The sequence below is a fragment of the Daucus carota genome, chromosome 9 (assembly GCF_001625215.2).
Source record: "Daucus carota subsp. sativus chromosome 9, DH1 v3.0, whole genome shotgun sequence".
Classification (NCBI taxonomy): Eukaryota; Viridiplantae; Streptophyta; class Magnoliopsida; order Apiales; family Apiaceae; genus Daucus; species Daucus carota.
Window position 1 is genome coordinate 34,333,886 of NC_030389.2, and position 10,426 is coordinate 34,344,311.

Sequence of the window (10,426 nt, forward strand, 5' to 3'; positions counted from 1 at the left end):
TATTTAAATGGCTATATCCGAAAGGAGTTCCTAACACTTGTTCAGAAGCTACTCTTGACAGACCAAAAAAACACGGAAATACTTGTCACGTTTTAGCAAGCATGCAATAGTAAACATAATCAGTAAAACCACCACCTGCACTAATTATATCTAGCAAATGCTTAAATTTTATTGTGTGTCACAAGTGACAACTGGATAGATAAACCAAGCAGAACAACAGTTTTTATAAGTTTTGAGCACAATTCCACGCAGGATTGGACATGATCAATAGGGGAAAAGAATCTTTTTATCAACACTGCACTTCCACTCGATTGATTGACAACACTTCCAACCCAACTTCAGCTGCTGGTAAAGTAATCCCTGGATTCCCCTTTCTTGTAGTGAGAATCAATAATAACCATTACAATCAGTATAATCCAATTCAATTAAAACAAAAACAATCAATCCTAAGCAGTAAGCACAACAGCGCCGCCCATCTCAATCTTCTTCTCCGCAATTTTCGACACCAGCTTGGCCTTTACCACAATCGGTTTCGTCCCTGAGCCCTTCCCCAGAACCTTAAAGTAGCCAAACTGCGTGACATCAAGCACCTAAGCAAATTCTTGATAATTTATCGATTTTAGTACCTGCAAACAAATATATCCTTCCTGACTAATACTCCCTCGTGTCCCAGCAACCTATAGCTATTGTTTCTAAAGTAATAAAGGAATATATAAATACCGGAAAGTCTTGATATTGGATATAAAAACTTCAGTATCTTTTACTGTTACATCTCCGTAAAATGTATCTGCAACTGCTTTCCTTAACTCCTGTAAGTTGCACAACTTTCAGTGCAAATTTTCACATATTAAGCCAAGAAATTGTTAATCATCAAGCATTAAGAGTGTTGCTAGTTTCTCTTTCGAATGGATTATCCTAGTTCTGCCGTTTTTCCAGAGAACATATTTCAGACCGAAAAGAAATAGTCACAACACACAAAGGGCATAACATTCTACCTTGTTTCCTTGTTCAGCTCCATATCCTTATTAAGGGCAATTTCTTGAAACATTAATGGTCATATGTTAGAAAAAATAATAAATGGCTAAACCAAGTTGCAAGAGACTATAAGACATTTAAATTATAATTACTACACCTGAGCAAATGTCCAGGCTGCATCATTTTAGAAGTAGATCAATTTGGAGTCGCCTCAAGAATTTATGGATATTTTGAAAGTTAACCTAAGCAGATAAATTAACCTACCTAAAAAACCATAGTACACACAAGAACATGATAAAATATGTAAAACATTCATAAATAGAAGCATACAAAACTCTTTCCCAAACCCTGTAATTTGCTCAAATCATGATCAGGGACACCCTGGCGTGCAAAAGACCATCAGAGGATTCAGCCTAAAAAACACAAAGAATCAATAACAACAAAAATTAGTAGTGACCCGTTTGAGCTTAGGACATAAATAAACATAATTCAAGCCAAAAAAACACAAAGAACCGATAACAACAAATTTTTGCAGTGACCCATTCAAGTTAACAAAGAACCAAACAAAATGAATTAGCATTATGGATCTTCTGATCATATTTACCAAACTGTTCGTACAAGAAGCTACTAAAAACAGTTTCTCACTTTGTTGCCTAACTGCTCCCTCATCACCTAAAAAACCATAGCACACACAAGAACATGATAAGATATGAAATAAAAGCATACCGAACTCTTTCCCAAACCCTGTAATTTGCAGAAATCTTGATCAGGGACCCCCCTTGGGTGCAGAAGACCATCAGAGTATTCAACTAAAAAAAACACAAAGAATCAATAGCAACAAAAATTAGCAGTTACCCATTTGAGGTGAAGACATAATGAAACACAATCAAAGCCAAAAAAAAACACAAAAAATTGATAACAACAAACATCTGCAGTGACCCGTTCGAGTTAAAATCATCACTAAACATAATTTAATCCAAAGAAACATTAATATAAAAAATCAGTGTAATCGTAGAAAAGCAGAGCTGAAAAATGAGAGATTATGCAAGAAAGTGGCTCTTATAAACATGTTCAACTTGATGCCCACAACAAAATCACATTCTAATGAAATCGGTGATAATACAGTCAGTTGGGCATTTGATCGAACACCTTATTACCAATCTTATTTATGTGTAATCAAGTAACAAACACTCACCCTACCCGAAACCGACCTTAACAGCAGCACACCAATCAATCAGGGTTCCAGCCACAAAAACTTCGCAACCACCCTGTAAATCTTTCGGCAAGTATACCCTATGAAATGTATAATATATAAAATTGAGATGGACATTTGGTAAATCACAAAAAGAAAGAGTAGAAATCTGAGAAAATAATACCGGAAGAAGATTCACGACTAAGCTAGAGAAGAAGAAGAGGACGCCCACCGGAAGAATAACAGCTGTTAGCAACAATCGCTATAGCCAAGCCAGCCGAACAAAGAGGTCCAACAGTGTGTGCGAAGCTAATTTTCAAGCAAGAAATAATCAAGCGAAAAGTAACGATTGCCGGAGGATCATTTATAACAACTGTCCGAGGAGATGATGAGGCTTCAGTACAACTGTCCGAGGAGATGATGAGGCTTCAGTTACGAAACCGATCAGCCAGGCATAAAATATAATAAAAATTAAATAAGAAGAAAAGAGGCAGCGGAATAATTGAGATATGCTGAGAGGAGAGAATTCAGTTTAAGAGCAAGGAGGGAAGAGCCACGTCAGCCGCCCGGGATTTTCCTTTATATAGATATATAGATATAAGATTCTTGAGCAATCAGATGAATTTTCTGATGGGCCTGTGCTTCCAAGTCTTTAAGATATGGCCTTTTGAGTTGAGTACAACTTTTCTTGAGCAATCAAGTACATGTTTTGTTGGGCCTCTGCTTTCAACTCTTAAACTTATGGGCTTTCTATAATGTGAATTATACTGGCCGTAATTTGTATGCAGAATTATACACGTGCTAGTGCGGATGTGTCTTTCGGTGTGTACAGTAACTGACTAGTGTTAGAGCAAGTCCAATAGGTGTGCTAAATCAAGTCTTAAATCCAAAAATAAGGAATATGGGATAAAATTGCACTCCAACACTATGCTAGTGATGTGCTAAATCACTAGCACAAGCTTCCCCTTCCCTATTTTTAGAATATGCTAGCCACTCCTAAACTATTTTTATCATTAAAATATTCATTTCTCTCTCTTCTCCACATCATTTCCCTCTCTCCTCCACACCAAAGTTGTTTAAATTTAATATTATTATAATAATAGGGAATGAATATAGGGAGTACTATTGGAGCTCATGTGCTAAATCTTGTGCTAAATCACTAGGACATATTATTTTATAATATTTTTAGGGAACCCTTTAGCATAGTGTTGGACTTACTCTTACCGCTTTATAGGCATTTTTACAGATAGAAGTTTCGAGTTACTACTTTCGTCCATTTTTAATTATCATATTTATAAAAAAAAAAATTTGAAAAAGTCACTTTTTGCGCTTCTATGTTCTGTTAGGGGTCAAGAGTTTCACTTATTTAAAATTTTGAAACACAAACTGGGAATTTAACAATCCTAACTTCTCTTCTCACCTCACTTTTTTCTTCTTACAAGTTACAACGTGTTTAATTTTAAATATTTTACTGTCTCTTCCTTTTGTTTTTAATGTTTTCTTAATTCTGCTCTAAAATGTTATTCTCTCTCAAATTAGGGTTTTGAGAGTCGACTCCCAACATTAGCCGTCACTTCTCCATTCTTCACCTTCATCCTCTACATCCACCAAATCATTTTCGCTCTCCCATCTTCTCCACTATTTATCTATTTTTTGTTTTTCAATAAAATCGAGTGTTGCTTAAACCTCGAAGATTCCAATCGAGTTTTATTTTCAGATCTGTTTCGGATTTGAGCTTGGACTTGATTGTTTTCTGAATAAATCAGATCTTTTGAAATCAAAGGTCCGATTGTGTTTTTCCGTCTCGCCTTTTGGCGTGTGTTGATTTAGTACCCAATTTCTAGGTGTTATATTTGTGGTTGTTATGTCTTCATGCATTATCAATGAGAATGATTGGGATGGAGTTTTGGGAGATCTGGTTTATCGCATCATTAATATTTTCGGCTGGCTCCCGGCATGTAGATAGCTGGGGTATGCTTGGAACGGTGGTGATCGCATGTGCTCACCTTTCACAAATTATAGTTGTTCATTATTCGAGGATTCTTGTTCCTCATTACTTAGTTTTTACAACTGAGTCGTCTGAACATTGCAACAGCCATGGAGCTATTGTGAAGCTACCATTTTCGGGATTGATGTAGGCTGGATTACTCGAGAAGCCTTTGTATTCATTTTCAATTTCAAGAATCATTGGATTCATTGTGTTAAGCAGTCTTGAAACAATGCGGCTATTTGTTTAGCTCGTTTTATTGTTTATTAACCTGATTGCATAGTCAGTTGGGGATCTGTCCCGACTAGACTTGTTTTAATTTAATGGAGTGAATTTGCATTTTGTCAAAAAAAAAAATATTTTACTTCACAATATATACAATTATTTCAAAAATTAATGTGTAAATCTTTTACTATTATATTATATTATTTTGGGTAATTGCAAGTGTAGTCAAACCATTAATTTCTCTCTCTCATAATTGCAACGTATTACAAACACAAAGAAAAGTCAAAGCAATATTTTAGAACAACATTACCAGGAAAATGCAATGTTGGACCTGGACAACACCCTGGGAAGCATCCAACCACTGTCTTCTGTTCCTATCGTTGACTTTTTCTCTCCCCCGTGTAAACCTTGAAACAAAACACACACCCTTGTAATAAACACATGAAGAAACAGGTTCATGAAGAAACAAGTTCATGAATCAGAGCTAGAGAGCTGACCAATCAGCTTGAGATTCACAAGTTTGAATCTTTTTGTGACCTCAGGTACTTTCTAAGCTAGCCCTTTTGATTCTTGTTGTTTTTTTTTACTGCTAAGTTATGGTGAAAGATAGAGAAAATTCTAGTGATAGCAAGAAGAATCAGTTTGTTTTTGGTGAAAGTAATGGAGGCCCAGATGAAAAGATTGGATTTTTTGAAAAGGGTATTAATTTTCTTGGAAAATCAGATAAAGATTGTGATGGGTCTCAGTTAAAATCCTTGAAAATTGGGTCTTCTGGCTCTCAAGAACTCACTCTTAGTTATCTGTGTGATAATTCCAAGTTGGGTTTTCTTGATAAAGAGATTTTGTTGAGTTCTAATGAGAAAGTGAGTGGTAAAGGTAAAGAAATTGTTTCTGAGGATCAGAATCAAGGAAATGGTAGATGGGTGGAGAGAGATTTTTTACAGCTGAGTAATGAGAATAGGGGAAGTTCTTTGAAAAGAGAGGTTGAGGATGATGAAGTCGATAGGGAAATTAGGGAAAAGAAGCCGAAGATAGAAACTCTTAATCTGTCTTTAGGTTTGTCTGATGCATCAGATAATATGCAAAATGTTGAGCCTCCAATTCGGGCGATGCCTAGTAGGAGTGTACAATCGTTAGCACCTTCGAATAATAATACACAAACCACATACTCAAATGATTTTAGTGCTAATTCAGCGTCGTATTCATATTCACACCCGTTTTCGCACAACGCTAGTTGCTCGCTTACCCGGAACTCAACTGAGTATTATGAGAATTCGGTTGGTAGTCATAGGAGAGACTGTGATTATATATGGAATGCTGGGGAGGGGACCAATGGATCGGTTCATAGTCGATTTAGGCCGGTTGGGGATGGAGTTGCACTTGCCAATCATGGTACTGGCATTTTACAGCCGACGCAAGGTAATAATCCAGTCAACAAGGATTCATCTAACAGTCTTCGTAGGACAACAAGCTCTGACACCCAATCATTTTTCCCATCTGAATTGCCTGCAAGGCCTCAGATGGACACACATTCAGGTGATTCCAGAGGACAAGGATCTGATCAAATAAGAGGTGTAGAGAATTCAGATGGAGGGAGAGGTAGGAAGCTTTCAAGACCTGAGAGGATTCTCCGTGAAATAGTATCGGAATCTGTTCCTGTCATGGCACGGATAATTCAAGAGATTCCTGATGAACTAGTGGAGTCCACCAAGGAATACTTGAAGAATGTAATTACCACCGCTGATAAGAAAGATGAACTAGTACGCCTTCAGAATAGGCTAGCAAGAAGATCTGACTTTAGCAATGAAAATCTTTCAAAGTCCAATAAAAACCAACTTGAAATGTTGGTTGCTATAAAGACGGGTCTCGAGAGCTTCTTATCCAGCAGACTTCGCCTTTCTGTAACAGAGTTGGTAGAAATTTTCATGCTAGAAAGGTGTCGGAATGTGAATTGTAAAAGGGTATTGCCTGTTGAAGATTGTGATTGCAAGATTTGCTCAACAAAAAAGGGTTTCTGCAGTGAGTGCATGTGCCCTGTGTGTTTCAAATTTGACTGTGCCAGTAACACTTGCAGTTGGGTTGGATGTGATGTATGTTCCCATTGGTGCCATGCAGCGTGTGGAATTCAGAGTAATCTCATAAGGCCTGGTCCTAGCTTGAGAGGTCGCCCTGGGACTACTGAGATGCAATTTCACTGTCTAGGCTGTGATCATAATTCTGAAATGTTTGGCTTTATTAAGGATGTATTCAATTCATGTGCCACCCAATGGGGTCTAGAAACCTTGGTCAAAGAGCTTGAATGTGTTGGGAAAATCTTTAAGGACAGTGAAGATTTCAAAGGTAAAGAGTTGCTTGTGAAGGTTGAGGAGATGCTATTAAAGCTCAAGAATAAGATGATTTCCCCTTCAGATGCCTGTATTTCCATCATTCAGTTCTTCACATGTAAGTGTACTGACCAAGTTCTACTGTTTTTTTGGTGTTGTCAATTTAAACCAAATTTTCTGTTATTCTGAGGCAGTAGAATTATTTGCAAGTATATATGCACCATCATTAGTAATTGAGCAAGAAAGTTTTAACACTATAATTTTAGCACGTTTTCTTTCGTTTCTTTTCTTTGTTTTTTTTTTTTTTGTATTTTTTCCTCACATAAAGCCTTTTTAAATTTTGTGGGTTGTTGGTTTCTTCTTGTTGCTATCATATGATATTGTTCTTCAATATTACTAAAAATATGTGTTTCTCCAGTTGAATATGTGTTATGTTCTCGTGGAGGCTGTTTGAGATCAGGTATAAGTGGTCGAACCACAGTATTAGGTGGATTACACTTTTATATATGTGTTTGGTTTGTATAATAAAACGTCTTTAAAGTCAGCCTGGTAGAAGGGGTGTTTTTAATGTTCCCAGAGACCCTCTAATCTTATCGCTCACAGCAATAACTGATAAAAGTAAGCTTGATAGGTGACTTTGGAATTACAATAATATTTGTAACTTCTGGAACCATTTGGAATGAGGAACGTATGGGCTACAATCACCGGAATTTTGTATAGGAATTTTCTTGTGAAATTACAATCATTTCTAAGGCTAAATCTTCTCACTTTTTTATTGGTTTGGTTTTACATGTAATGCATACAGATTTACTTTACTACTGCACTACTGCTTTTATTGCACATTTTAAGTGTAATGTTAATATGTTAAGAGATGGCAACCCTATGCGGTTATCCCCTTGCGGTTTCAGTATTCTTAACTTGTTTGTAAATCTCAAATTTTCAATCATGTCGCCATTATTTTTTCTTGTTTGAGATTAGGCCAGTCGTATCTAATTTCATTTGTTTTGACATTAATAGATGCAGAAGGTATGTCAGATATTCCCTCTTTGAGTATCCAAGCGAAGGACTTGGCATCCATTCAAACTACCGTGCAAAAAGATTTGGCCCCACTGCCAAGATCCGACTCTCTTCTTTCAAAATCCCCTTTCTACAATGGTGGGTACTCAATTGCAAAAAAGGACTTGTTGCCGCACGATCTGCATCAGAATGATATTAGCACTCCTCTTATGAGTGACAAAGTAATTGAAGATGAGTGGTCAGTAAAGTTGCCTAAGAAAGATGGCTTTGAAAGCTTAGAAAGTGTTGTACGAGTAAAGGATGCAGAAGCAAGAATGTTCCAGAGTAAGGCTGATGAAGCAAGGAAAGAAGCAGAAGCGTACAAAAAGATGATTAGGATAAAGAATGAGAAGTTGGATGAAGAATATGCCGAGAATCTGGCTGCATTGTGTTTACAGGAAACCGAGGAAAGGCTAAGGAAAAGACTGGAGAACCTAAAGGCTCTGGAAGATTCACATTGTGATTACTACAAGATGAAATTGAGAATGCAAACCGACATTGCTGGTTTGCTGGAGAGGATGGAAAGCACAAAGCAGCAATGGGTATAAACCATTATCTTTTAGCCTCTTATTCGGTAACAGTGAGTCTACTGACATGACTAGTGAAGTAGTTTTTCCCCCTTGTGTTTTTTTAATATCGGATATTGTTTTTCTAGAATCTGAAAACTCATTGTTGTTCTGTTGGAAGTTTTCGGATTTGTAGTTGGTGCAGCGAACAGCAAAATCTTTGTTTGGTCGAATTTTTTTTTTTGTTAACTGCCTTTAATCCTCATATTCCCCTCCCTTTCCTGTATGCTTGAAATCTAAAGCACTGAATTATGTGTTGCACCATAAAAACTTTGCTTAGTTGTTCCTGAATGCTGTCAATTTGAAAAATGTTACTTGCTAGCTAGGCAATATTATACTATAATATTTATGGATGTCAATTTGAAAAATGTTACTTGCTAGCTAGGCAATATTATACTGTAATATTTATGGAATTCAAGAATTTGAAACTAATCTGTAGCACACTAATGTATTGTGGTGGAAGTTGGACCAGGCAATATGACTAAAAGAGATTACTTGGGTGTTTGGCAGGCCAAGTTTATCATTTATAAACTCGAATGGATTGAAATAAATTTTTAGCTTTTCTCCTAAATTCAAAAAGCTTTTCTCCTAAATCATAGAACAAAGTTCCATGTAGTCCACATATTTACTGTAGTACCGTAGACCACGTATGTTCTGCAACTATAGAAATATTGCAAAATGTGTTATTTTGCAAATCATGTTCTATAAACATCATTATTTTGTTAAAAATTTTGACGATCCTAAACATTCTACAAGTTAAATAGTGAAAAACACATTATTCTGCAAAACATGTTAAGTTTGCAGAACATATTTACATATTACAGAACATATGTGTTCTACTTGTCGAACATAAATGATTTTCAATATTTTTCATGAAATAGTGATATTTATAGAATGTATTTCACAAAATAACAAATTTCGTACATTTTGCAATGTTTTTATGTCATTCTATAGTTGTAGAACATACGTGTTCTACGGTACTACAGTGGACTACATGGAACTTAACTACTAAATCATATATTGAAAAGCATAATTTGATTTGGATTTATCTTAATTTTGAAATTTGTCTTTATAAAAATATATATGATCATTATAAAAATAATTTGTTGTGTTATTATTATATTATTAGTTTTATAAAATTATAAATTTCTGATAAATTAATCCAAATAAATAAATTCAATTTTATTTTTTACAAATAAATAATTTCTTAATAATTAATTAGACTGCCCTACTTCTGAGCTTTCAGTATTGAGGAGGAGTTGTCAAGGGAAAATACTAGTGTGGGGACTTACAAAAAATAATTTATAAATTTCAAGATGGTAATGTATCCAAAAGTCTCATGATACCTTTCAAGAACAGACATTTGATATACATTTATTCTCATATGGCTTTTCAAAAATTCCAAATGAAAGAATTGCAATGTAATCGAGTGTCTTGATCAATCAAGTTATCAAGTTGTTGATATTAGAAAGAAGAGGAAAGCTCTGAAAAAAATGCCAAGCTGCCAACCACTACATAACTGTAATGATGTTCCATCTGTGAGTACAAAATTTTATACATACAAGTAATGATACCCATAATTATAACACAAAATCGATGAAAGTGAAAAGTGAAAATATAAGTGGAGACCAGCATAGGCATATTATTTAGTTAAAATTTTGGAGAGCAGAAATCTTAGGGCGGAGTCCAATACTGTAATATACTAACAATATATTTATTAAATATATTTATTAAATATATTGAAAACAGTGTTATAGTCGTTCAGGACACATAAACTTTAATATAATATCTTTTTATGTTTTATTATTAAAATAATTATATATTTTTAATTATTATCCGAGGGAAGGGGATAGATAGAAGCAAAGAGACGAGGAAGCTGATATTTTACTAGCAAAAATGATTAAAGATAAACATAATGTATCTTAAAAATAAGATACATATTGGATATTTTAATGTTTTAAGGCATCATATAACATCGTTGGAACACTGATTCCTTCCAAATATCTTAAATTTTATTTTCAAATATCTTGAATTTTGTTCTAAATCATCAATTTAAGATATTGTTGAATTTGCTCTTTGGACGGTCGTCTTACTTGCCCTC

General features: G+C 35.1%; 1 protein-coding gene and 1 long non-coding RNA gene across 3 annotated transcripts; one reads left to right on the forward strand and one right to left on the reverse strand.

Moving 5' to 3' along the window:
- Nucleotides 1-710: 710 nt before the first annotated feature.
- LOC108202335 (uncharacterized) lies at nucleotides 711-1,775 on the reverse strand. 2 transcript variants are annotated; one of them, XR_010287379.1, is made up of 5 exons: nucleotides 1,702-1,775; nucleotides 1,306-1,388; nucleotides 1,133-1,217; nucleotides 996-1,038; nucleotides 726-809 (listed from the first exon to the last, which is right to left on the reverse strand). It is a non-coding gene; the product is annotated as an uncharacterized LOC108202335 (long non-coding RNA). The 2 variants fall into 2 exon arrangements; XR_010287378.1 differs by having other exon boundaries at nucleotides 711-809; nucleotides 996-1,217.
- Nucleotides 1,776-4,676: 2,901 nt separating this feature from the next.
- LOC108202846 (protein OBERON 3) lies at nucleotides 4,677-8,530 on the forward strand. The gene is made up of 2 exons (XM_017371413.2): nucleotides 4,677-6,821; nucleotides 7,721-8,530. Exons 1-2 carry the CDS (start codon nucleotides 4,976-4,978, stop codon nucleotides 8,305-8,307), a joined length of 2,433 nt encoding a protein of 810 aa, XP_017226902.1. The 5' UTR covers nucleotides 4,677-4,975; the 3' UTR covers nucleotides 8,308-8,530.
- Nucleotides 8,531-10,426: the final 1,896 nt, after the last annotated feature.

Bases quoted from the DNA above. Each gene is read 5' to 3' on its own strand.
- LOC108202846 (XM_017371413.2), top strand. From the start codon at position 4,976: ATGGTGAAAGATAGAGAAAATTCTAGTGATAGCAAGAAGAATCAGTTT. The intron at 6,822-7,720 runs GTAAGTGTACTG...TGACATTAATAG, and splicing joins CATCATTCAGTTCTTCACAT to ATGCAGAAGGTATGTCAGAT.